Genomic DNA, 27,685 nt, shown 5'->3' on the forward strand with positions numbered 1-27,685 from the left:
CCTGGGTACTGAGCGGGGGTCTTCTGGGTACTGAGCGGGGGTCTTCTAGGTACTGAGCGGGGGTCTCCTGGGTACTGAGCGGGGGTCTTCTGGGTACTGAGCGGGGGTCTTCTGGGTACTGAGCGGGGTCTTCTGGGTACTGAGCAGGGGTCTTCTGGGTACTGAGCGGGGGTCTTCTGGGTACTAAGTGGGGTCTTCTGGGTACTGAGCGGGGGTTTTCTGGGTACTGAGCGGGGGTCTTCTGGGTACTGAGCGGGGGTCTTCTGGGTACTGAGCGGGGGTCTTCTGGGTACTAGACGGGGGTCTTCTGGGTACTGAGCGGGGGTCTTCTGGGTACTGAGCGGGGGTCTTCTGTGTACTAGGCGGGGGTCTACTGGGTACTGAGCGGGGGTCTTCTGGGTACTAGGCGGGGGTCTTCTGGGTACTGAGCGGGGGTCTTCTGGATACTGAGCGGGGGTCTTCTGGGTACTAAGCGGGGTTTTCTGGGTACTGAGCGGGGGTCTTCTGAATACTGAGCGGGGGTCTCCTGAGTGCTGAGCGGGGGTCTTCACAGCTCGTCTTTTATAATGATCTAGTCCATGATATCTTGGGGGGATCCGTCACCCCCCATCCCCGGGTAGGAAGTTCTGACCCCTCCAGTATTTTACGGGTAGAATTCTAGATCTGTAAATGTATTAGACAAGACCGTGTTACGGGGTTTGTTGTGCTCAGCTTTGGCAGTGATTGGAGGATTCCCTCCCGGTTCCGTGCACTGTATGATCGGGTCAGATCCAGACCGAGGTTTTCCCGTCTTTGCTGCTGGTGCTTCCTTTATCGGACGCAGCTTTGGGTTTGGCTCCTTGCTTTTCATGGGCGGTGTTGACCCGGTTCTGCTCCACCACGGTCCCCCCGGACGCTGGGCTGCTGGTCCTGGACGTGGGACCATTGACCTGAGAATTATAGGACTGGAAGGCGATGTCTAGCTGCTCCTGGGCCACCCGCAAGTGTTTATGTAAAGAGGTGAGGTCCGGGGGCAGGGGGTCATCGGGGCCCGTACATTGATGCTCTTGGGCCACGTTGGCCAGGTTCTGCTCATGCGCCATCGCGCTGTTTGGGAGTTTGGTGGACTTGTCGGATCGGACCACCATATTGTATTCCGGGGGGGAAGTGATGTTCTTTGGGTAGGAGTAGTTATACGGCGGCTGTCGGGCGCTGATAGTCCTTCTGCTACGGATGGCGTCTCTGATGGTGCCGATGCCGAGGTGGAACATCTCACAGATATTGAGCAGCAGGCACAGGCAGCTGACCACGTACATGATGAGGAGGAATATGGTCTTCTCCGTGGGTCTGGACACGAAGCAGTCCACGGTGTGAGGACACGGCGCCGTGCTGCACTTAAAGGACGGGAGAACCTGGAAGCCATACAAGAAGTATTGTCCGGCCAAGAAGCCGACCTCAAACACGGCCCTGGCCAGCAGCTGGGACACGTAGACCCTCATGAGACCCTCCTCCTGGATGCGCCGCCGCCCGTCGTGCTTCTTACTCTCCACTTTCTGGGGTTCCGCCGGGGCCTCGTAGATCATGGGCTCCTCTTCCTCATCGTCTGGATCTTCTGCCTCCTCACCCGTCCTCCACCTGGATTTCTTCTTCTTCTTGAGGGTGTATTTCCGTCTGTCTTCCTCGGAGACGCGGGCGATCCTGTGAATGGCGTAGCCGAGATACATGACGGATGGAGCAGAAATCATGATGATCTGGAAGACCCAGAAGCGCACGTGGGAGAGCGGAGCGAAGGCGTCGTAGCAGACGTTATCGCAGCCCGGCTGCTTGGTGTTACACGTGAACTTACTCTGCTCATCCGAGTAGATGGATTCTCCGCCCACCGCGGTCAGGACTATCCGGAAGACGATGAGGACGCTGAGCCATACCTTCCCCACGAAGGTGGAGTGATTGTGGATTTCTTCTAGGAGACGGGTTAAGAAGCTCCAGCTCATATTGGGCATAAGGACTGTTCATGTATAACCTGCAAAAGAGCAGAGAGCAGCGTGAGACGAGCGGCGCCACAACCACATGCGTCTAATAATCCCCCACAGAGCAGACATGACGCCACGTGCGCACCGCTTTATTTCCAGGCGTATATCGGAGTGTAGAACGCGGATACTGCGCCAGCGAGCGGCTTCCCAGCCATTTCATTTCTACGTATTTCCACGCTGCTGCATCAAAAAACGCCCCATAAAAACGCTTCGGAAGTCAGCGCTAATAACGCCAGATTCGGTTTTCTCCTGCGATCAGCCGCGTGTTTGTCAGCTGTGTGAACGGCGGCCGAGGGCGGAGCAGACGCGCTATTAGGGTAAAGGGGCAATTACTTTTGCACGTGGGGGATTCGGGGGTTAATAACTTTCCCGTTACGGGATTTCTCAGGTTTTCTTTCACTGGACTATTCAGCGGACAAACCTGCAATGTGGAGCATTAGATCATGTCTTCTACTCAACTTACATCCAGAGCTGCAACAAATCATATGCAAACAGTGTTCACCTATACACATGAAGTAATGCTCTGCGCTGCATTGTATTGTGTGAGATGTAGAATATTCTACCACAAACCTACTATACAGTGACGGGCGTAAGAACTACAACTCCCACCATACACAGCAGAGTGTGCTCCTGGACACTAAACCAGCAGGGGGCAGCAGAGACGTGAGGTCCTGCAGGCTGAGCGCGAGCAGGATACAAGTAATATTGTGTTTGCAGCTCTTCATGTGACTGGAGTATAAGGGGATATCCACACGCTAAACATACGTCTGTAACATACGGAGCTGTTCTCAAGGGGAAGCCTCTAAATTTCAGCCGTTTTTATGCATCAGGCGTTTTTTACGGACGTTTTTTGAGCTGTTTTTCTATTGACCCAATAAAACGACTCCAAAAACGGCTCAGGAGGTGACATGCTCTTTTTTTACAGGGCTTTTTTTTAGGCGCCGTTTTTCGTTGCTGAAAATAAGCTGTGTGAACATACCCTAAGACTAGATGTTACAGCAGAATTGTGACTGCAGCTCTTGGTGTGATTAGAGTAATTTGTAACTCCGGATCAGTACCGCTGAGGATCAGGCCGGGTTCACACACAATGGAAACACTGCAGAACTTCTGGCGGATATTCCGCAGCATTTACAGTAGCAGCGAAGGAAATGACATTCTGCGAATCCTTGGCCCACGATGCGGAAATAATCACAGAAAAGTCGTGCCGCGTGTTCTGTGTGGAGATGTTGTGTGTTCTGTGTGGAGATGCTGTGTGTTCTGTGTGGAGATGCAGCGTGTTCTGTGTGGAGATGCCGTGTGTTCTGTGTGGAGATGCTGTGTGTTCTGTGTGGAGATGCTGTGTGTTCTGTGTGGAGATGCTGTGTGTTCTGTGTGGAGATGTTGTGTGTTCTGTGAGGAGATGCTGTGTGTTCTGTGCGGAGATGCCGTGTGTTCTGTGAGGAGATGTTGTGTGTTCTGTGTGGAGATGTTGTGTGTTCTGTGTGGAGATGTTGTGTGTTCTGTGTGGAGATGTTGTGTGTTCTGTGAGGAGATGCTGTGTGTTCTGTGTGGAGATGTTGTGTGTTCTGTGTGGAGATGCTGTGTGTTCTGTGTGGAGATGCTGTGTGTTCTGTGTGGAGATGCCGCGTGTTCTGTGTGGAGATGCCGCGTGTTCTGTGTGGAGATGCCGCGTGTTCTGTGTGGAGATGCTGTGTGTTCTGTGTGGAGATGCTGTGTGTTCTGTGTGGAGATGTTGTGTGTTCTGTGTGGAGATGCCGCGTGTTCTGTGTGGAGATGCTGTGTGTTCTGTGTGGAGATGCTGTGTGTTCTGTGTGGAGATGTTGTGTGTTCTGTGTGGAGATGTTGTGTGTTCTGTGTGGAGATGCTGTGTGTTCTGTGTGGAGATGTTGTGTGTTCTGTGTGGAGATGCTGTGTGTTCTGTGTGGAGATGTTGTGTGTTCTGTGTGGAGATGCAGCGTGTTCTGTGTGGAGATGTTGTGTGTTCTGTGTGGAGATGCCGCGTGTTCTGTGTGGAGATGCCGCGTGTTCTGTGTGGAGATGTTGTGTGTTCTGTGTGGAGATGTTGCGTGTTCTGTGTGGAGATGTTGTGTGTTCTGTGTGGAGATGTTGTGTGTTCTGTGTGGAGATGTTGTGTGTTCTGTGTGGAGATGCCGCGTGTTCTGTGTGGAGATGTCGCGTGTTCTGTGTGGAGATGTTGCGTGTTCTGTGTGGAGATGTTGTGTGTTCTGTGTGGAGATGCCGCGTGTTCTGTGTGGAGATGTTGTGTGTTCTGTGCGGAGATGTTGTGTGTTCTGTGTGGAGATGTTGTGTGTTCTGTGTGGAGATGTTGTGTGTTCTGTGTGGAGATGCTGTGTGTTCTGTGTGGAGATGTTGAGTGTTCTGTGTGGAGATGCAGCGTGTTCTGTGTGGAGATGTTGTGTGTTCTGTGTGGAGATGCAGCGTGTTCTGTGTGGAGATGCTGTGTGTTCTGTGTGGAGATGTTGTGTGTTCTGTGTGGAGATGCAGCGTGTTCTGTGTGGAGATGTTGTGTGTTCTGTGTGGAGATGCCGCGTGTTCTGTGTGGAGATGTTGTGTGTTCTGTGTGGAGATGCCGCGTGTTCTGTGTGGAGATGTTGCGTGTTCTGTGTGGAGATGTCGCGTGTTCTGTGTGGAGATGCAGCGTGTTCTGTGTGGAGATGTTGTGTGTTCTGTGAGGAGATGCTGTGTGTTCTGTGTGGAGATGTTGTGTGTTCTGTGTGGAGATGCTGTGTGTTCTGTGTGGAGATGTTGTGTGTTCTGTGTGGAGATGTTGTGTGTTCTGTGTGGAGATGCCGCGTGTTCTGTGTGGAGATGTTGTGTGTTCTGTGTGGAGATGTTGTGTGTTCTGTGTGGAGATGCTGTGTGTTCTGTGCGGAGATGTTGTGTGTTCTGTGTGGAGATGCTGCGTGTTCTGTGCGGAGATGTTGTGTGTTCTGTGTGGAGATGCCGCGTGTTCTGTGTGGAGATGTTGTGTGTTCTGTGTGGAGATGCTGTGTGTTCTGTGTGGAGATGTTGCGTGTTCTGTGTGGAGATGCCGTGTGTTCTGTGTGGAGATGCTGTGTGTTCTGTGTGGAGATGCTGTGTGTTCTGTGTGGAGATGCTGTGTGTTCTGTGTGGAGATGTTGTGTGTTCTGTGAGGAGATGCTGTGTGTTCTGTGCGGAGATGCCGTGTGTTCTGTGAGGAGATGTTGTGTGTTCTGTGTGGAGATGTTGTGTGTTCTGTGTGGAGATGTTGTGTGTTCTGTGTGGAGATGTTGTGTGTTCTGTGAGGAGATGCTGTGTGTTCTGTGTGGAGATGTTGTGTGTTCTGTGTGGAGATGCTGTGTGTTCTGTGTGGAGATGCTGTGTGTTCTGTGTGGAGATGCCGCGTGTTCTGTGTGGAGATGCCGCGTGTTCTGTGTGGAGATGCCGCGTGTTCTGTGTGGAGATGCTGTGTGTTCTGTGTGGAGATGTTGTGTGTTCTGTGTGGAGATGTTGTGTGTTCTGTGTGGAGATGCTGTGTGTTCTGTGTGGAGATGCTGTGTGTTCTGTGTGGAGATGTTGTGTGTTCTGTGTGGAGATGCCGCGTGTTCTGTGTGGAGATGCTGTGTGTTCTGTGTGGAGATGCTGTGTGTTCTGTGTGGAGATGTTGTGTGTTCTGTGTGGAGATGTTGTGTGTTCTGTGTGGAGATGCTGTGTGTTCTGTGTGGAGATGTTGTGTGTTCTGTGTGGAGATGCTGTGTGTTCTGTGTGGAGATGTTGTGTGTTCTGTGTGGAGATGCAGCGTGTTCTGTGTGGAGATGTTGTGTGTTCTGTGTGGAGATGCCGCGTGTTCTGTGTGGAGATGCCGCGTGTTCTGTGTGGAGATGTTGTGTGTTCTGTGTGGAGATGTTGCGTGTTCTGTGTGGAGATGTTGTGTGTTCTGTGTGGAGATGTTGTGTGTTCTGTGTGGAGATGTTGTGTGTTCTGTGTGGAGATGCCGCGTGTTCTGTGTGGAGATGTCGCGTGTTCTGTGTGGAGATGTTGCGTGTTCTGTGTGGAGATGTTGTGTGTTCTGTGTGGAGATGCCGCGTGTTCTGTGTGGAGATGTTGTGTGTTCTGTGCGGAGATGTTGTGTGTTCTGTGTGGAGATGTTGTGTGTTCTGTGTGGAGATGTTGTGTGTTCTGTGTGGAGATGCTGTGTGTTCTGTGTGGAGATGTTGAGTGTTCTGTGTGGAGATGCAGCGTGTTCTGTGTGGAGATGTTGTGTGTTCTGTGTGGAGATGCAGCGTGTTCTGTGTGGAGATGCTGTGTGTTCTGTGTGGAGATGTTGTGTGTTCTGTGTGGAGATGCAGCGTGTTCTGTGTGGAGATGTTGTGTGTTCTGTGTGGAGATGCCGCGTGTTCTGTGTGGAGATGTTGTGTGTTCTGTGTGGAGATGCCGCGTGTTCTGTGTGGAGATGTTGCGTGTTCTGTGTGGAGATGTCGCGTGTTCTGTGTGGAGATGCAGCGTGTTCTGTGTGGAGATGTTGTGTGTTCTGTGAGGAGATGCTGTGTGTTCTGTGTGGAGATGTTGTGTGTTCTGTGTGGAGATGCTGTGTGTTCTGTGTGGAGATGTTGTGTGTTCTGTGTGGAGATGTTGTGTGTTCTGTGTGGAGATGCCGCGTGTTCTGTGTGGAGATGTTGTGTGTTCTGTGTGGAGATGTTGTGTGTTCTGTGTGGAGATGCTGTGTGTTCTGTGCGGAGATGTTGTGTGTTCTGTGTGGAGATGCTGCGTGTTCTGTGCGGAGATGTTGTGTGTTCTGTGTGGAGATGCCGCGTGTTCTGTGTGGAGATGTTGTGTGTTCTGTGTGGAGATGTTGTGTGTTCTGTGTGGAGATGCTGTGTGTTCTGTGAGGAGATGTTGTGTGTTCTGTGTGGAGATGCTGTGTGTTCTGTGTGGAGATGTTGTGTGTTCTGTGTGGAGATGTTGTGTGTTCTGTGAGGAGATGCTGTGTGTTCTGTGCGGAGATGTTGTGTGTTCTGTGTGGAGATGTTGTGTGTTCTGTGTGGAGATGCAGCGTGTTCTGTGTGGAGATGTTGTGTGTTCTGTGTGGAGATGTTGTGTGTTCTGTGTAGAGATGCCGCGTGTTCTGTGCGGAGATGTTGTGTGTTCTGTGTGGAGATGTTGCGTGTTCTGTGTGGAGATGTTGTGTGTTCTGTGTGGAGATGTTGTGTGTTCTGTGTGGAGATGTTGTGTGTTCTGTGTGGAGATGTTGTGTGTTCTGTGTGGAGATGCTGTGTGTTCTGTGTGGAGATGTTGTGTGTTCTGTGTGGAGATGTTGTGTGTTCTGTGTGGAGATGCTGTGTGTTCTGTGTGGAGATGCAGCGTGTTCTGTGTGGAGATGCTGTGTGTTCTGTGTGGAGATGCTGTGTGTTCTGTGTGGAGATGCTGTGTGTTCTGTGTGGAGATGTTGTGTGTTCTGTGTGGAGATGCTGTGTGTTCTGTGTGGAGATGCTGTGTGTTCTGTGAGGAGATGCTGTGTGTTCTGTGTGGAGATGTTGTGTGTTCTGTGTGGAGATGCCGCGTGTTCTGTGTGGAGATGCTGTGTGTTCTGTGTGGAGATGCTGTGTGTTCTGTGTGGAGATGTTGTGTGTTCTGTGTGGAGATGCCGCGTGTTCTGTGTGGAGATGCTGTGTGTTCTGTGTGGAGATGCAGCGTGTTCTGTGTGGAGATGCCGCGTGTTCTGTGTGGAGATGTTGTGTGTTCTGTGTGGAGATGCTGTGTGTTCTGTGTGGAGATGCAGCGTGTTCTGTGCGGAGATGTTGTGTGTTCTGTGTGGAGATGTTGTGTGTTCTGTGTGGAGATGTTGTGTGTTCTGTGTGGAGATGCTGTGTGTTCTGTGTGGAGATGCTGTGTGTTCTGTGTGGAGATGCCGCGTGTTCTGTGTGGAGATGTTGTGTGTTCTGTGTGGAGATGCTGTGTGTTCTGTGTGGAGATGCAGCGTGTTCTGTGCGGAGATGCCGCGTGTTCTGTGTGGAGATGTTGTGTGTTCTGTGTGGAGATGCTGTGTGTTCTGTGTGGAGATGCTGTGTGTTCTGTGTGGAGATGCCGCGTGTTCTGTGTGGAGATGTTGTGTGTTCTGTGTGGAGATGTTGTGTGTTCTGTGCGGAGATGCCGCGTGTTCTGTGTGGAGATGCTGTGTGTTCTGTGTGGAGATGTTGTGTGTTCTGTGTGGAGATGCTGTGTGTTCTGTGTGGAGATGCCGCGTGTTCTGTGTGGAGATGTTGTGTGTTCTGTGTGGAGATGCTGTGTGTTCTGTGTGGAGATGCAGCGTGTTCTGTGTGGAGATGCCGCGTGTTCTGTGCGGAGATGTTGTGTGTTCTGTGTGGAGATGTTGTGTGTTCTGTGTGGAGATGCTGTGTGTTCTGTGTGGAGATGTCGCGTGTTCTGTGTGGAGATGCAGCGTGTTCTGTGTGGAGATGTTGTGTGTTCTGTGTGGAGATGCTGCGTGTTCTGTGTGGAGATGCCGCGTGTTCTGTGCGGAGATGTTGTGTGTTCTGTGTGGAGATGCAGCGTGTTCTGTGTGGAGATGCCGCGTGTTCTGTGCGGAGATGTTGTGTGTTCTGTGTGGAGATGTTGTGTGTTCTGTGTGGAGATGCTGTGTGTTCTGTGTGGAGATGCAGCGTGTTCTGTGTGGAGATGCCGCGTGTTCTGTGCGGAGATGTTGTGTGTTCTGTGTGGAGATGCAGCGTGTTCTGTGTGGAGATGTTGTGTGTTCTGTGTGGAGATGTCGCGTGTTCTGTGTGGAGATGCAGCGTGTTCTGTGTGGAGATGCCGTGTGTTCTGTGTGGAGATGCCGCGTGTTCTGTGTGGAGATGTTGTGTGTTCTGTGTGGAGATGCAGCGTGTTCTGTGTGGAGATGTTGTGTGTTCTGTGTGGAGATGTTGTGTGTTCTGTGTGGAGATGCCGCGTGTTCTGTGCGGAGATGTTGTGTGTTCTGTGTGGAGATGCAGCGTGTTCTGTGTGGAGATGCTGCGTGTTCTGTGTGGAGATGCTGTGTGTTCTGTGTGGAGATGTTGTGTGTTCTGTGTGGAGATGTTGTGTGTTCTGTGTGGAGATGTTGTGTGTTCTGTGTGGAGATGCTGTGTGTTCTGTGTGGAGATGTGTGTTCTGTGTGGAGATGTTGTGTGTTCTGTGTGGAGATGCCGCGTGTTCTGTGTGGAGATGTTGTGTGTTCTGTGTGGAGATGTTGTGTGTTCTGTGTGGAGATGTTGCGTGTTCTGTGTGGAGATGTTGTGTGTTCTGTGTGGAGATGCTGTGTGTTCTGTGTGGAGATGCTGTGTGTTCTGTGTGGAGATGCTGTGTGTTCTGTGTGGAGATGTTGTGTGTTCTGTGTGGAGATGTTGTGTGTTCTGTGTGGAGATGTTGTGTGTTCTGTGTGGAGATGCCGCGTGTTCTGTGTGGAGATGCCGCGTGTTCTTTGTGGAGATGTTGTGTGTTCTGTGTGGAGATGCCGCGTGTTCTGTGTGGAGATGTTGTGTGTTCTGTGAGAAGATGTTGTGTGTTCTGTGTGGAGATGTTGTGTGTTCTGTGCGGAGATGCTGTGTGTTCTGTGTGGAGATGTTGTGTGTTCTGTGTGGAGATGCCGCGTGTTCTGTGTGGAGCTGCCGCGTGTTCTGTGTGGAGATGTTGTGTGTTCTGTGTGGAGATGCAGCGTGTTCTGTGTGGAGATGTTGTGTGTTCTGTGTGGAGCTGTTGTGTGTTCTGTGTGGAGATGCCGCGTGTTCTTTGTAGAGATGTTGTGTGTTCTGTGTGGAGATGCCACGTGTTCTGTGTGGAGATGTTGTGTGTTCTGTGAGAAGATGTTGCGTGTTCTGTGTGGAGATGTTGTGTGTTCTGTGTGGAGATGTTGTGTGTTCTGTGTGGAGATGTTGTGTGTTCTGTGTGGAGATGTTGTGTGTTCTGTGCGGAGATGCCGCGTGTTCTGTGTGGAGATGTTGTGTGTTCTGTGTGGAGATGTTGTGTGTTCTGTGTGGAGATGCTGTGTGTTCTGTGTGGAGATGCAGCGTGTTCTGTGTGGAGATGTTGTGTGTTCTGTGTGGAGATGTTGTGTGTTCTGTGTGGAGATGTTGTGTGTTCTGTGTGGAGATGTTGTGTGTTCTGTGCGGAGATGCCGCGTGTTCTGTGTGGAGATGTTGTGTGTTCTGTGTGGAGATGTTGTGTGTTCTGTGTGGAGATGCTGTGTGTTCTGTGTGGAGATGTTGTGTGTTCTGTGTGGAGATGCTGTGTGTTCTGTGTGGAGATGTTGCGTGTTCTGTGTGGAGATGTTGTGTGTTCTGTGTGGAGATGCTGCGTGTTCTGTGCGGAGATGCCGCGTGTTCTGTGCGGAGATGTTGTGTGTTCTGTGCGGAGATGCCGTGTGTTCTGTGCGGAGATGTTGTGTGTTCTGTGTGGAGATGCCGCGTGTTCTGTGTGGAGATGTTGTGTGTTGTGTGTTCTGTGCGGAGATGTTGTGTGTTCTGTGAGGAGATGTTGTGTGTTCTGTGTGGAGATGTTGTGTGTTCTGTGTGGAGATGTTGTGTGTTCTGTGCGGAGATGCCGTGTGCTCTGTGTGGAGATGCTGCGTGTTCTGTGTGGAGATGCTGCGTGTTCTGTGTGGAGATGTTGTGTGTTCTGTGTGGAGATGTTGTGTGTTCTGTGTGGAGATGTTGTGTGTTCTGTGCGGAGATGCTGCGTGTTCTGTGTGGAGATGTTGTGTGTTCTGTGTGGAGATGTTGTGTGTTCTGTGTGGAGATGTTGTGTGTTCTGTGCGGAGATGCCGCGTGTTCTGTGTGGAGATGTTGTGTGTTCTGTGTGGAGATGCTGCGTGTTCTGTGCGGAGATGCCGCGTGTTCTGTGCGGAGATGTTGTGTGTTCTGTGCGGAGATGCCGTGTGTTCTGTGCGGAGATGTTGTGTGTTCTGTGTGGAGATGCCGCGTGTTCTGTGTGGAGATGTTGTGTGTTGTGTGTTCTGTGCGGAGATGTTGTGTGTTCTGTGAGGAGATGCCGCGTGTTCTGTGTGGAGATGTTGTGTGTTCTGTGCGGAGATGTTGTGTGTTCTGTGCGGAGATGCCGTGTGTTCTGTGTGGAGATGCCGTGTGTTCTGTGTGGAGATGTTGTGTGTTCTGTGTGGAGATGCCGCGTGTTCTGTGCGGAGATGTTGTGTGTTCTGTGTGGAGATGTTGTGTGTTCTGTGCGGAGATGCCGTGTGTTCTGTGTGGAGATGCCGCGTGTTCTGTGTGGAGATGTTGTGTGTTCTGTGTGGAGATGCCGCGTGTTCTGTGCGGAGATGTTGTGTGTTCTGTGTGGAGATGATGTGTGTTCTGTATGGAGATGTCGCGTGTTCTGTGCGGAGATGTTGCGTGTTCTGTGCGGAGACGCTGTGTGTTCTGTGTGGAGATGCTGAGTGCTCTGTGCGGAGATGTTGTGTGTTCTGTGTGGAGATGCCGCGTGTTCTGTGTGGAGATGTTGTGTGTTCTGTGTGGAGATGTTGTGTGTTCTGTGTGGAGATGTTGTGTGTTCTGTGTGGAGATGCTGTGTGTTCTGTGTGGAGATGTTGCGTGTTCTGTGTGGAGATGTTGTGTGTTCTGTGTGGAGATGCCGCGTGTTCTGTGTGGAGATGCCGCGTGTTCTGTGTGGAGATGCCGCGTGTTCTGTGTGGAGATGCCGCGTGTTCTGTGTGGAGATGCCGCGTGTTCTGTGTGGAGATGCCGCGTGTTCTGTGTGGAGATGTTGTGTGTTCTGTGTGGAGATGCCGCGTGTTCTGTGTGGAGATGCCGCGTGTTCTGTGTGGAGATGTTGTGTGTTCTGTGTGGAGATGTTGTGTGTTCTGTGTGGAGATGTTGTGTGTTCTGTGTGGAGATGTTGCGTGTTCTGTGTGGAGATGTTGTGTGTTCTGTGTGGAGATGCTGTGTGTTCTGTGTGGAGATGCCGCGTGTTCTGTGTGGAGATGTTGTGTGTTCTGTGTGGAGATGCCGCGTGTTCTGTGCGGAGATGTTGTGTGTTCTGTGTGGAGATGCTGTGTGTTCTGTGTGGAGATGTTGCGTGTTCTGTGTGGAGATGTTGTGTGTTCTGTGTGGAGATGCTGTGTGTTCTGTGTGGAGATGCCGCGTGTTCTGTGTGGAGATGTTGTGTGTTCTGTGTGGAGATGTTGTGTGTTCTGTGTGGAGATGCCGCGTGTTCTGTGTGGAGATGTTGCGTGTTCTGTGTGGAGATGCCGCGTGTTCTGTGTGGAGATGCCGCGTGTTCTGTGAGGAGATGTCGCGTGTTCTGTGTGGAGATGTCGCGTGTTCTGTGTGGAGATGTTGTGTGTTCTGTGTGGAGATGTTGTGTGTTCTGTGTGGAGATGTTGTGTGTTCTGTGCGGAGATGCCGCGTGTTCTGTGTGGAGATGCTGTGTGTTCTGTGTGGAGATGCCGCGTGTTCTGTGTGGAGATGCCGCGTGTTCTGTGTGGAGATGTCGCGTGTTCTGTGTGGAGATGCCGCGTGTTCTGTGAGGAGATGTCGCGTGTTCTGTGTGGAGATGCCGCGTGTTCTGTGAGGAGATGTCGCGTGTTCTGTGTGGAGATGTTGCGTGTTCTGTGCGGAGATGCCGCGTGTTCTGTGAGGAGATGTTGCGTGTTCTGTGCGGAGATGCAGTGTGTTCTGTGTGGAGATGCAGCGTGTTCTGTGTGGAGATGTTGCGTGTTCTGTGCGGAGATGCCGCGTGTTCTGTGAGGAGATGTCGCGTGTTCTGTGCGGAGATGTTGCGTGTTCTGTGCGGAGATGTCGCGTGTTCTGTGTGGAGATGCCGTGTGTTCTGTGTGGAGATGCTGTGTGTTCTGTGTGGAGATGTTGTGTGTTCTGTGTGGAGATGCTGTGTGTTCTGTGTGGAGATGCCGCGTGTTCTGTGTGGAGATGTTGTGTGTTCTGTGTGGAGATGTTGTGTGTTCTGTGTGGAGATGTCGCGTGTTCTGTGTGGAGATGCCGCGTGTTCTGTGTGGAGATGCTGTGTGTTCTGTGAGGAGATGTCGCGTGTTCTGTGTGGAGATGTTGCGTGTTCTGTGCGGAGATGCCGCGTGTTCTGTGAGGAGATGTTGTGTGTTCTGTGTGGAGATGTTGTGTGTTCTGTGTGGAGATGTTGCGTGTTCTGTGTGGAGATGCTGTGTGTTCTGTGTGGAGATGTTGTGTGTTCTGTGTGGAGATGCTGCGTGTTCTGTGTGGAGATGCTGTGTGTTCTGTGTGGAGATGTTGTGTGTTCTGTGTGGAGATGTTGCGTGTTCTGTGTGGAGATGCTGTGTGTTCTGTGTGGAGATGTTGTGTGTTCTGTGTGGAGATGCTGTGTGTTCTGTGTGGAGATGCTGTGTGTTCTGTGTGGAGATGCTGCGTGTTCTGTGTGGAGATGTTGTGTGTTCTGTGTGGAGATGTTGTGTGTTCTGTGTGGAGATGCTGTGTGTTCTGTGCGGAGATGTTGCGTGTTCTGTGTGGAGATGCCGTGTGTTCTGTGAGGAGATGTCGCGTGTTCTGTGTGGAGATGTTGCGTGTTCTGTGCGGAGATGCCGCGTGTTCTGTGTGGAGATGTTGTGTGTTCTGTGTGGAGATGCCGCGTGTTCTGTGTGGAGATGTTGTGTGTTCTGTGTGGATTGCTGTGTGTTCTGTGTGGAGATGTTGTGTGTTCTGTGCGGAGATGCCGCGTGTTCTGTGCGCAGACGCCGCATGTTCTGTGAGATGCCGCGTGTTCTGTGCGGAGATGTTGCGTGTTCTGTGCGCAGACGCCGCGTGTTTTATATAACCGCGCTTCACACTAAGTCCGCCGGTATAACCTCCCTGTGGGAACATGACCCTACTCAGACCCTCAGCGGAGATTCCCTCATAAGATCCGTCCTGTGATTATTCCCACACCGCGGCTCTTCTCCAGCTGGACCGTTCTGCACAGTTTCATGTCAGCGCTGGGAGATTGCGCTGTGACTAGTGACAGAAATAAACATGGAATCTCGGGGCTTTGATGTGAGAGGATTTCCCCGTCTTGTTTATCTTGGAGCGGTCTCTTTTCTGAACGCCTCTGTTCTAATTTTTGGGATTTCTCCAAATCAAACTGTCAGACTGGAGACAGCTCCGATATCCGAAGGTGCACATATAAGGGAATCATCTCCCAAACTAGAGGGAACCCCTTCACTGCTGCGCAGCCATGACCTGACACAGGAGCAACTGAGACCGCACCATATACAGGACTGTATACACTCTATATATACATAGACTGCCCCATATACAGGACTCTATACCCTCTATATATACACAGACTGCACCATATACAGGACTGTATACACTCTATATATACATAGACTGCACCATATACAGGACTCTATACCTTCTATATATATATATATATATACATAGACTGCACCATATACAGGACTCTATACCTTCTATATATATATATATACATAGACTGCACCATATACAGGACTCTATACCCTCTATATATACATAGACTGCACCATATACAGGACTCTATACATTCTATATATACATAGACTGCACCATATACAGGACTCTATACCTTCTATATATATATATATATATATATATACATAGACTGCACCATATACAGGACTCTATGCACTATATATATACATAGACTGCACCATATACAGGACTCTATACCTTCTATATATACATAGACTGCACCATATACAGGGCTCTATACCTTCTATATATACATAGACTGCACTATATACAGGGCTCTATACCTTCTATATATACATAGACTGCACCATATACAGGACTGTATACACTCTATATATATACATAGACTGCACCATATACAGGACTCTATACCTTCTATATATACATAGACTGCACCATATACAGGACTCTATACCATCTATATATACATAGACTACACCATATACAGGACTGTATACACTCTATATATATATATACATAGACTGCACCATATACAGGACTCTATGCACTATATATATATATATATACATAGACTGCACCATATACAGGGCTCTATACCTTCTATATATACATAGACTGCACCATATACAGGGCTCTATACCTTCTATATATACATAGACTGCACCATATACAGGGCTCTATACCTTCTATATATACATAGACTGCACCATATACAGGACTGTATACACTTTATATATATACATAGACTGCACCATATACAGGACTCTATACCTTCTATATATACATAGACTGCACCATATACAGGACTCTATACCTTCTATATATACATAGACTGCACCATATACAGGACTCTATACCATCTATATATACATAGACTACACCATATACAGGACTCTATACACTATATATATACATAGACTGCACCATACACAGGACTCTATACCTTCTATATATACATAGACTGCACCATACCCTCTATATATACAAAGACTGCACCATATACAGGACTGTATACCTTCTATATATACATAGACTACACCATATACAGTACCATCTATATACACATAGACTGTACCATATACAGGACTGTATACCCTCTATATATACATAAACTGCATCATATACAGGACTCTTTACCTTCTATATATACATAGACTTCACCATATACAGGACTCGATACCTCTATATATACATAGATTGCACCATATACAGGACTATATACCCTCTATATATACATGGACTGCACCATATATAGGACTTTATACCCTCTATATAGACATAGACTGCACCATATACAGGACTCTATACCTTCTATATATATATACTTAGACTGCACCATATACAGGACTGTATACCCTCTATATATACATAAACTGAATCATATACAGGACTGTATACACTCTATATATACATAGACTTCACCATATACAGGACTCTATACCTTCTATATATACTTAGACTGCACCATATACAGGACTCTATACTCTCTATATATACATGGACTGCACCATATACAGGACTTTATACCCTCTATATAGACATAGACTGCACCATATGCAGGACTCTATACCTTATATATACATAGACTGCACCATATACAGGAATCTATACCCTCTATATATACATAGACTGCACCATATACCGGAGTCTATACCTTCTATATATATATACATAGACTGCAACATACACAGGAATCAATACCTTCTATATATACATAGACTGTACCATATACAAGAATCTATACCCTCTATATACATAGACTGTACCATATACAGGACTCTATACACTCCATATATACATAGACTGCACCACATACAGGACTCTATACCTTCTATATATACATAGACTGCACCATATACAGGACTCTATACCTTCTATATATACATAGACTGTACCATATACAGGACTCTATACCCTCTATATATACACATAGACTGCACCATATACAGGACTCTATACCTTCTATATATACATAGACTACACCATATACAGGACTCTATACCTTCTATATATACATAGACTGCACCATATACAGGACTTTATACCCTCTATATATACATAGACTGCACCATACACAGGACTCTATACCTTTTATATATACATAGACTGTACCATATACAGGACTCTATACGTCTATATATACATAGACTGCACCATATACAGGACTCTATACCTTCTATATATACATAGACTGCACCATACCCTCTATATATACAAAGACTGCACCATAAACAGGACTCTATACCTTCTATATATACATAGACTGCACCATACCCTCTATATATACATAGACTGCACCATATACAGGACTCTATACCTTCTATATATACATAGACTGCACCATATACAGGAATCTATATCTTCTATATATACATAGACTCCACTATACACAGGACTTTATAGCCTCTATATATACATAGACTGCACCATATACAGGACTCTATACCGTCTATATATACATAGACTACACCATATACCGTACTCTATACCTCCTATATATACATAGACTGCACCATATACAGGACTGTATACCCTCTATTTATACATAGACTGCACCATATGCAAGACTCTATACATACATACATACATAGCCTGCACCATATACAGGACTCTATACCTTCTATATATACATAGACTGCACCATATACAGGACTCTATACCCTCTATATATACATAGACTGCACCATATACAGGACTTTATACCTTCTATATATACATAGACTGCACCATATACAGGACTATATACCCTCTATATATACAAAGACTGCACCATATACAGGACTCTATACCCTCTATATAAACATAGACTGCACCGTATACAGTACTCTATACCCTCTCTCTCTCTCTATATATATATACACATAGACTGCACCATGTACAGGACTCTATACCCTCTATATATACAAAGACTGCACCATATACAGGACTCTATACCCTCTATATATACATAGACTGCACCATATACAGGACTCTATACCCTCTTTATATACAGACTGCACCATATACAGGACTCTATACCCTCTATATATACATAGACTGCACCATATACAGGACTCTATACCCTCTTTATATACATAGACTGCACCATATACAGGACTCTATACCCTCTATATATACACATAGACTGTACCATATACAAGACTCTATACCCTCTATATACATAGACTGCACCATATACAGGACTCTATACCCTCTATATATACATAGACTGCACCATATACAGGTCTCTATACCTACTTTACATACATAGACTACACCATATACAGGAGTATATACATTCTATATATACATAGACTGCACCATATACAGGACTCTATACCTTCTATATATACTTAGACTGCACCATATACAGGACTCTATACTTCTATATATACATTGACTGCACCATATAAAGGACTTTATACCCTATATATACATAGGCTGCACGAAATAAAGGACTCTATACCATATATATATATATAAATATATATACACACACTCACACATATACATGGGCTGCACCATATACAGGACTATATACCTTCTATATATACACATAAATTGACCATATACAGGACTGTATACCTTCTATATACATAGACTGCACCATATACAGGACTGTATGCCTTCTATATATACACAGAAATTGCACCATATACAGGACTGTATACCTTCAATATAGATAGACTGCACCATACACAGGACCCTATATCCTCTCTATATATACATAGACTGCACCATATACAGGACTCCATAACTTCTATATGTAGATAGACTGCACCATATACAAGAATCTATACATTCTATATATACATAGACTGCACCATACACAGGACCCTATATCCTCTCTATATATACATAGACTGCACCATATACAGGACTCTATACCCTATATATATACCCCCCCGGTGTTTCTCAGCCTGGAGATAACTACTTGGACAAAGTGTTTGATTTGCACCTAAGCTCATGGACTGACAAACCCTCCACAGATGAGTCTTTGTTACAATGTATCAGTGCAGGAAATCCTCTGTGTGGTAATCACATATCTCTTCTGTCCTGATGCTTTGTTACAATGTATCAGTGCGGCCTGTGTGATCTCCTCCTGCGCTGCTCAGTCTGGCGGTGACCTGGAGACGGTTCACGTCTTGTAAACTCCTTGTAATGTTATTAGCCGGCACCTCGTGACCCCGGGTTCCTCTTTACAAGAAAATGTTTCCTTCACTGGTGATAATAAAACCTAGAGAATATAATGACTGAGCGAAGATGATGATGATGGATACGACCGGGTCAGAGACCGCGCCAAAGTCATGCAACAAAGGAGCGGAGACCGAGGGAGCGAACCCGGCCCAAGACACCGCCAAATGCTGCCCAATGTGTGCATGTATCTAATCCTATCATGTGTGATACTGTCTGCTGAGCTGTGTATCTAATCCTATCATGTGTGATACTGTCTGCTGAGCTGTGTATCTAATCCTATCATGTGTGATACTGTCTGCTGAGCTGTGTATCTAATCCTATCATGTGTGATACTGCCTGCTGAGCTGTGTATCTAATCCCATCATGTGTGATACTGTCTGCTGAGCTATGTATCTAATCCCATCATGTGTGATACTGTCTGCTGAGCGGTGTATCTAATCCTATCATGTGTGATACTGCCTGCTGAGCTGTGTATCTAATCCTATCATGTGTGATACTGTCTGCTGAGCTGTGTATCTAATCCTATCATGTGTGATACTGTCTGCTGAGCGGTGTATCTAATCCTATCATGTGTGATACTGCCTGCTGAGCTGTGTATCTAATCCTATCATGTGTGATACTCTCTGCTGAGCTGCTGTATCTAATCCTATCCTGTGTGATACTGTCTGCTGAGCTGTGTATCTAATCCTATCATGTGTGATACTGTCTGCTGAGCTGTGTATCTAATCCCATCATGTGTGATACTGTCTGCTGAGCGGTGTATCTAATCCTATCATGTGTGATACTGTCTGCTGAGCTGTGTATCTAATCCTATCCTGTGTGATACTGTCTGCTGAGCGGTGTATCTAATCCTATCATGTGTGATACTGCCTGCTGAGCCACTGTATCTAATCCTATCATGTGTGATACTGCCTGCTGTGCTGTGTATCTAATCCTATCATGTGTGATACTGTCTGCTGAGCCGTGTATCTAATCCTATCATGTGTGATACTGTCTGCTGAGCTGTGTATCTAATCCTATCATGTGTGATACTGTCTGCTGAGCTGTGTATCCAATCCTATCATGTGTGATACTGTCTGCTGGGCTGTGTATCTAATCCTATCATGTGTGATACTGTCTGCTGAGCCACTGTATCCAATCCTATCATGTGTGATACTGTCTGCTGAGCTGTGTATCTAATCCTATCATGTGTGATACTGTCTGCTGAGCCGTGTATCTAATCCTATCATGTGTGATACTGTCTGCTGAGCGGTGTATCTAATCCTATCATGTGTGATACTGTCTGCTGAGCTGTGTATCTAATCCTATCATGTGTGATACTGTCTGCTGAGCCGTGTATCTAATCCTATCATGTGTGATACTGTCTGCTGAGCTGTGTATCTAATCCTATCATGTGTGATACTGTGCTGAGCTGTGTATCTAAGCCCATCATGTGTGATACTGTCTGCTGAGCTGTGTATCTAATCCTATCATGTGTGATACTGTCTGCTGAGCTGTGTATCTAAGCCCATCATGTGTGATACTGTCTGCTGAGCCGTGTATCTAATCCTATCATGTGTGATACTGTCTGCTGAGCTGTGTATCTAATCCTATCATGTGTGATACTGTCTGCTGAGCCACTGTATCTAATCCTATCATGTGTGATACTGTCTGCTGAGCGGTGTATCTAATTCCATCATGTGTGATACTGTCTGCTGAGCTGTGTATCTAATCCTATCATGTGTGATACTGTCTGCTGAGCTGTGTATCTAATCCTATCATGTGTGATACTGTCTGCTGAGCTGTGTATCTAATCCTATCATGTGTGATACTGTCTGCTGAGCTGTGTATCTAATCCTATCATGTGTGATACTGTCTGCTGAGCGGTGTATCTAATCCTATCATGTGTGATACTGTCTGCTGAGCTGTGTATCTAATCCTATCATGTGTGATACTGTCTGCTGAGCTGTGTATCTAATCCTATCATGTGTGATACTGTCTGCTGAGCTGTGTATCTAATCCTATCATGTGTGATACTGTCTGCTGAGCTGTGTATCTAAGCCCATCATGTGTGATACTGTCTGCTGAGCCGTGTATCTAATCCTATCATGTGTGATACTGTCTGCTGAGCTGTGTATCTAATCCTATCATGTGTGATACTGTCTGCTGAGCTGTGTATCTAATCCTATCATGTGTGATACTGTCTGCTGAGCCCTGTATCTAATCCTGTCATGTGTGATACTGTCTGCTGAGCTGTGTATCTAATCCTATCATGTGTGATACTGTCTGCTGAGCTGTGTATCTAATCCTGTCATGTGTGATACTGTCTGCTGAGCCCTGTATCTAATCCTGTCATGTGTGATACTGTCTGCTGAGCTGTGTATCTAATCCTATCATGTGTGATACTGTCTGCTGAGCTGTGTATCTAAGCCCATCATGTGTGATACTGTCTGCTGTGCTGTGTATCTAATCCCATCATGTGTGATACTGTGCTGAGCTGTGTATCTAAGCCCATCATGTGTGATACTGTCTGCTGAGCTGTGTATCTAATCCTATCATGTGTGATACTGTCTGCTGAGCTGTGTATCTAAGCCCATCATGTGTGATACTGTCTGCTGAGCGGTGTATCTAATCCTATCATGTGTGATACTGTCTGCTGAACACTGTATCTAATCCTATCATGTGTGATACTGTCTGCTGAGCGGTGTATCTAATCCTATCATGTGTAATACTGTCTGCTGAACACTGTATCTAATCCTATCATGTGTGATACTGTCTGCTGAGCTGTGTATCTAATCCTATCATGTGTGATACTGTCTGCTGAGCCGTGTATCTAATCCTATCATGTGTGATACTGTCTGCTGAGCTGTGTATCTAAGCCCATCATGTGTGATACTGTCTGCTGAGCTGTGTATCTAATCCTATCATGTGTGATACTGTCTGCTGAGCTGTGTATCTAATCCCATCATGTGTGATACGGTCTGCTGAGCTGTGTATCTAATCCTATCATGTGTGATACTGTCTGCTGAGCTGTGTATCTAATCCTATCATGTTTGATACTGTCTGCTGAGCTGTGTATCTAATCCTATCATGTGTGATACTGTCTGCTGAGCTGTGTATCTAAGCCCATCATGTGTGATACTGTCTGCTGAGCCGTGTATCTAATCCTATCATGTGTGATACTGTCTGCTGAGCTGTGTATCTAATCCTATCATGTGTGATACTGTCTGCTGGGCCCTGTATCTAATCCTATCATGTGTGATACTGTCTGCTGAGCTGTGTATCTAATCCTATCATGTGTGATACTGTCTGCTGTGCCGTGTATCTAGTCCTATCATGTGTGATACTGTCTGCTGAGCCGCTGTATCTAATCCTATCATGTGTGATACTGTCTGCTGAGCTGTGTATCTAATCCTGTCATGTGGGATTCTGTCTGCTGAGCTGTGTATCTAATCCTATCATGTGTGATACTGTCTGCTGAGCTGTGTATCTAGTCCTATCATGTGTGATACTGTCTGCTGAGCTGTGTATCTAATCCCATCATGTGTGATACTGTCTGCTGAGCTGTGTATCTAATCATATCATGTGTGATACTGTCTGCTGAGCTGTGTATCTAATCCTATCATGTGTGATACTGTCTGCTGAGCACTGTATCTAATCCTATCATGTGTGATACTGTCTGCTGAGCACTGTATCTAATCCTATCATGTGTGATACTCTCTGCTGAGCTGTGACTCCGTTATGGGGTAGTGTAGTAAGGACAAGGACCCTCTCTGTGACTTCTGTCACTGTTATGGGGGCACTGTAGCTATCCCTGTTATGGGGGCACTGTAGCTATCCCTGTTATGGGGGCACTGTAGCTATCCCTGTTATGGGGGCACTGTAGCTATCACTGTTATGGGGGCACTGTAGCTATCCCTGTTATGGGGCACTGTAGCTATCCCTGTTATGGGGCACTGTAGCTATCCCTGTTATGGGGGCACTGTAGCTATCCCTGTTATGGGGCACTGTAGCTATCCCTGTTATGGGGCACTGTAGCTATCCCTGTTATGGGGGCACTGTAGCGATCCCTGTTATGGGGGCACTGTAGCGATCCCTGTTATGGGGGCACTGTAGCGATTCCTGTTATGGGGGCACTGTAGCGATCCCTGTTATGGGGGCACTGTAGCGATCCCTGTTATGGGGCACTGTAGCGATCCCTGTTATGGGGGCACTGTAGCTATCCCTGTTATGGGGGCACTGTAGCGATCCCTGTTATGGGGCACTGTAGCGATCCCTGTTATGGGGGCACTGTAGCTATCCCTGTTATGGGGGCACTGTAGCGATCCCTGTTATGGGGCACTGTAGCGATCCCTGTTATGGGGCACTGTAGCGATCCCTGTTATGGGGCACTGTAGCTATCACTGTTATGGGGGCACTGTAGCTATCCCTGTTATGGGGCACTGTAGCGATCCCTGTTATGGGGCACTGTAGCGATCCCTGTTATGGGGGCACTGTAGCGATCCCTGTTATGGGGCACTGTAGCTATCCCTGTTATGGGGCACTGTAGCGATCCCTGTTATGGGCACTGTAGCTATCACTGTTATGGGGCACTGTAGCTATCCCTGTTATGGGGCACTGTAGCGATCCCTGTTATGGGGCACTGTAGCTATCCCTGTTATGGGGCACTGTAGCGATCCCTGTTATGGGGGCACTGTAGCGATCCCTGTTATGGGGGCACTGTAGCTATCCCTGTTATGGGGCACTGTAGCTATCCCTGTTATGGGGGCACTGTAGCTATCCCTGTTATGGGGCACTGTAGCGATCCCTGTTATGGGGGCACTGTAGCGATCCCTGTTATGGGGGCACTGTAGCTATCCCTGTTATGGGGGCACTGTAGCGATCCCTGTTATGGGGCACTGTAGCTATCCCTGTTATGGGGCACTGTAGCGATCCCTGTTATGGGGCACTGTAGCTATCCCTGTTATGGGGCACTGTAGCTATCCCTGTTATGGGGCACTGTAGCGATCCCTGTTATGGGGGCACTGTAGCTATCACTGTTATGGGGCACTGTAGCTATCCCTGTTATGGGGCACTGTAGCTATCCCTGTTATGGGGCACTGTAGCGATCCCTGTTATGGGGGCACTGTAGCGATCCCTGTTATGGGGGCACTGTAGCTATCCCTGTTATGGGGCACTGTAGCTATCCCTGTTATGGGGGCACTGTAGCTATCCCTGTTATGGGGCACTGTAGCGATCCCTGTTATGGGGGCACTGTAGCGATCCCTGTTATGGGGGCACTGTAGCGATCCCTGTTATGGGGGCACTGTAGCTATCCCTGTTATGGGGGCACTGTAGCGATCCCTGTTATGGGGCACTGTAGCTATCCCTGTTATGGGGCACTGTAGCTATCCCTGTTATGGGGCACTGTAGCTATCCCTGTTATGGGGCACTGTAGCGATCCCTGTTATGGGGGCACTGTAGCTATCCCTGTTATGGGGGCACTGTAGCGATCCCTGTTATGGGGGCACTGTAGCTATCCCTGTTATGGGGGCACTGTAGCGATCCCTGTTATGGGGCACTGTAGCTATCCCTGTTATGGGGCACTGTAGCGATCCCTGTTATGGGGCACTGTAGCTATCCCTGTTATGGGGCACTGTAGCTATCCCTGTTATGGGGCACTGTAGCGATCCCTGTTATGGGGGCACTGTAGCTATCACTGTTATGGGGCACTGTAGCTATCCCTGTTATGGGGCACTGTAGCGATCCCTGTTATGGGGCACTGTAGCGATCCCTGTTATGGGGCACTGTAGCGATCCCTGTTATGGGGGCACTGTAGCTATCCCTGTTATGGGGCACTGTAGCGATCCCTGTTATGGGGGCACTGTAGCGATCCCTGTTATGGGGGCACTGTAGCTATCCCTGTTATGGGGCACTGTAGCTATCCCTGTTATGGGGGCACTGTAGCTATCCCTGTTATGGGGGCACTGTAGCTATCCCTGTTATGGGGGCACTGTAGCTATCACTGTTATGGGGGCACTGTAGCTATCCCTGTTATGGGGCACTGTAGCTATCCCTGTTATGGGGCACTGTAGCTATCCCTGTTATGGGGGCACTGTAGCTATCCCTGTTATGGGGGCACTGTAGCTATCCCTGTTATGGGGCACTGTAGCTATCCCTGTTATGGGGCACTGTAGCTATCCCTGTTATGGGGGCACTGTAGCGATCCCTGTTATGGGGGCACTGTAGCGATCCCTGTTATGGGGGCACTGTAGCGATTCCTGTTATGGGGGCACTGTAGCGATCCCTGTTATGGGGGCACTGTAGCGATCCCTGTTATGGGGCACTGTAGCGATCCCTGTTATGGGGGCACTGTAGCTATCCCTGTTATGGGGGCACTGTAGCGATCCCTGTTATGGGGCACTGTAGCGATCCCTGTTATGGGGGCACTGTAGCTATCCCTGTTATGGGGGCACTGTAGCGATCCCTGTTATGGGGCACTGTAGCGATCCCTGTTATGGGGCACTGTAGCGATCCCTGTTATGGGGCACTGTAGCTATCACTGTTATGGGGGCACTGTAGCTATCCCTGTTATGGGGCACTGTAGCGATCCCTGTTATGGGGCACTGTAGCGATCCCTGTTATGGGGGCACTGTAGCGATCCCTGTTATGGGGCACTGTAGCTATCCCTGTTATGGGGCACTGTAGCGATCCCTGTTATGGGGCACTGTAGCTATCACTGTTATGGGGCACTGTAGCTATCCCTGTTATGGGGCACTGTAGCGATCCCTGTTATGGGGCACTGTAGCTATCCCTGTTATGGGGCACTGTAGCGATCCCTGTTATGGGGGCACTGTAGCGATCCCTGTTATGGGGGCACTGTAGCTATCCCTGTTATGGGGCACTGTAGCTATCCCTGTTATGGGGGCACTGTAGCTATCCCTGTTATGGGGCACTGTAGCGATCCCTGTTATGGGGGCACTGTAGCGATCCCTGTTATGGGGGCACTGTAGCTATCCCTGTTATGGGGGCACTGTAGCGATCCCTGTTATGGGGCACTGTAGCTATCCCTGTTATGGGGCACTGTAGCGATCCCTGTTATGGGGCACTGTAGCTATCCCTGTTATGGGGCACTGTAGCTATCCCTGTTATGGGGCACTGTAGCGATCCCTGTTATGGGGGCACTGTAGCTATCACTGTTATGGGGCACTGTAGCTATCCCTGTTATGGGGCACTGTAGCTATCCCTGTTATGGGGCACTGTAGCGATCCCTGTTATGGGGGCACTGTAGCGATCCCTGTTATGGGGGCACTGTAGCTATCCCTGTTATGGGGCACTGTAGCTATCCCTGTTATGGGGGCACTGTAGCTATCCCTGTTATGGGGCACTGTAGCGATCCCTGTTATGGGGGCACTGTAGCGATCCCTGTTATGGGGGCACTGTAGCGATCCCTGTTATGGGGGCACTGTAGCTATCCCTGTTATGGGGGCACTGTAGCGATCCCTGTTATGGGGCACTGTAGCTATCCCTGTTATGGGGCACTGTAGCTATCCCTGTTATGGGGCACTGTAGCTATCCCTGTTATGGGGCACTGTAGCGATCCCTGTTATGGGGGCACTGTAGCTATCCCTGTTATGGGGGCACTGTAGCGATCCCTGTTATGGGGGCACTGTAGCTATCCCTGTTATGGGGGCACTGTAGCTATCCCTGTTATGGGGGCACTGTAGCTATCCCTGTTATGGGGGCACTGTAGCTATCCCTGTTATGGGGGCACTGTAGCTATCCCTGTTATGGGGCACTGTAGCGATCCCTGTTATGGGGCACTGTAGCTATCCCTGTTATGGGGCACTGTAGCGATCCCTGTTATGGGGCACTGTAGCTATCCCTGTTATGGGGCACTGTAGCTATCCCTGTTATGGGGCACTGTAGCGATCCCTGTTATGGGGGCACTGTAGCTATCACTGTTATGGGGCACTGTAGCTATCCCTGTTATGGGGCACTGTAGCGATCCCTGTTATGGGGCACTGTAGCGATCCCTGTTATGGGGCACTGTAGCGATCCCTGTTATGGGGGCACTGTAGCTATCCCTGTTATGGGGCACTGTAGCGATCCCTGTTATGGGGGCACTGTAGCGATCCCTGTTATGGGGGCACTGTAGCTATCCCTGTTATGGGGCACTGTAGCTATCCCTGTTATGGGGGCACTGTAGCTATCCCTGTTATGGGGCACTGTAGCGATCCCTGTTATGGGGGCACTGTAGCGATCACTGTTATGGGGGCACTGTAGCTATCCCTGTTATGGGGGCACTGTAGCGATCCCTGTTATGGGGCACTGTAGCTATCCCTGTTATGGGGCACTGTAGCGATCCCTGTTATGGGGCACTGTAGCTATCCCTGTTATGGGGCACTGTAGCTATCCCTGTTATGGGGCACTGTAGCGATCCCTGTTATGGGGGCACTGTAGCTATCCCTGTTATGGGGGCACTGTAGCTATCACTGTTATGGGGGCACTGTAGCTATCACTGTTATGGGGCACTGTAGCTATCCCTGTTATGGGGCACTGTAGCGATCCCTGTTATGGGGGCACTGTAGCTATCCGTTATGGGGGCACTGTAGCGATCCCTGTTATGGGGGCACTGTAGCGATCCCTGTTATGGGGCACTGTAGCGATCCCTGTTATGGGGCACTGTAGCGATCCCTGTTATGGGGGCACTGTAGCGATCCCTGTTATGGGGGCACTGTAGCTATCCCTGTTATGGGGGCACTGTAGCGATCCCTGTTATGGGGGCACTGTAGCGATCCCTGTTATGGGGCACTGTAGCGATCCCTGTTATGGGGCACTGTAGCGATCCCGGTTATGGGGCACTGTAGCTATCCCTGTTATGGGGCACTGTAGCTATCCCTGTTATGGGGGCACTGTAGCGATCCCTGTTATGGGGGCACTGTAGCGATCCCTGTTATGGGGCACTGTAGCGATCCCTGTTATGGGGCACTGTAGCGATCCCTGTTATGGGGCACTGTAGCTATCCCTGTTATGGGGCACTGTAGCGATCCCTGTTATGGGGCACTGTAGCTATCCCTGTTATGGGGCACATGTAATAGGAATTGTATAGGCGGTCTGGGTTGGGTTTGGTTCACATTG

At 48.5% G+C, this 27,685-nt stretch overlaps 1 protein-coding gene across 2 annotated transcripts in view; it reads right to left on the reverse strand.

The window, feature by feature from the left end:
* Nucleotides 1–529: 529 nt before the first annotated feature.
* LOC142730612 (gap junction gamma-1 protein-like) overlaps nt 530–27,685 on the reverse strand; it is a 29,516-nt gene continuing 2,360 nt past the window's right edge. Inside the window, exons 1-2 of one of the 2 annotated variants that reach the window (XM_075849366.1) lie at nt 2,989–3,075; nt 530–1,999 (exon numbers count right to left, since the gene is read on the reverse strand). In XM_075849366.1, the coding sequence (XP_075705481.1) occupies nt 765–1,979 (1,215 nt within the window). In that variant the 5' untranslated portion in view covers nt 1,980–1,999; nt 2,989–3,075 and the 3' untranslated portion in view covers nt 530–764. Of the gene's footprint in view, nt 2,000–2,988; nt 3,076–27,685 lie in introns of those variants that run through there. The other variant, XM_075849365.1, reaches the window with a different exon arrangement.

The sequence above is a fragment of the Rhinoderma darwinii genome, unplaced genomic scaffold (assembly GCF_050947455.1).
Source record: "Rhinoderma darwinii isolate aRhiDar2 unplaced genomic scaffold, aRhiDar2.hap1 Scaffold_765, whole genome shotgun sequence".
NCBI lineage: Eukaryota > Metazoa > Chordata > Amphibia > Anura > Rhinodermatidae > Rhinoderma > Rhinoderma darwinii.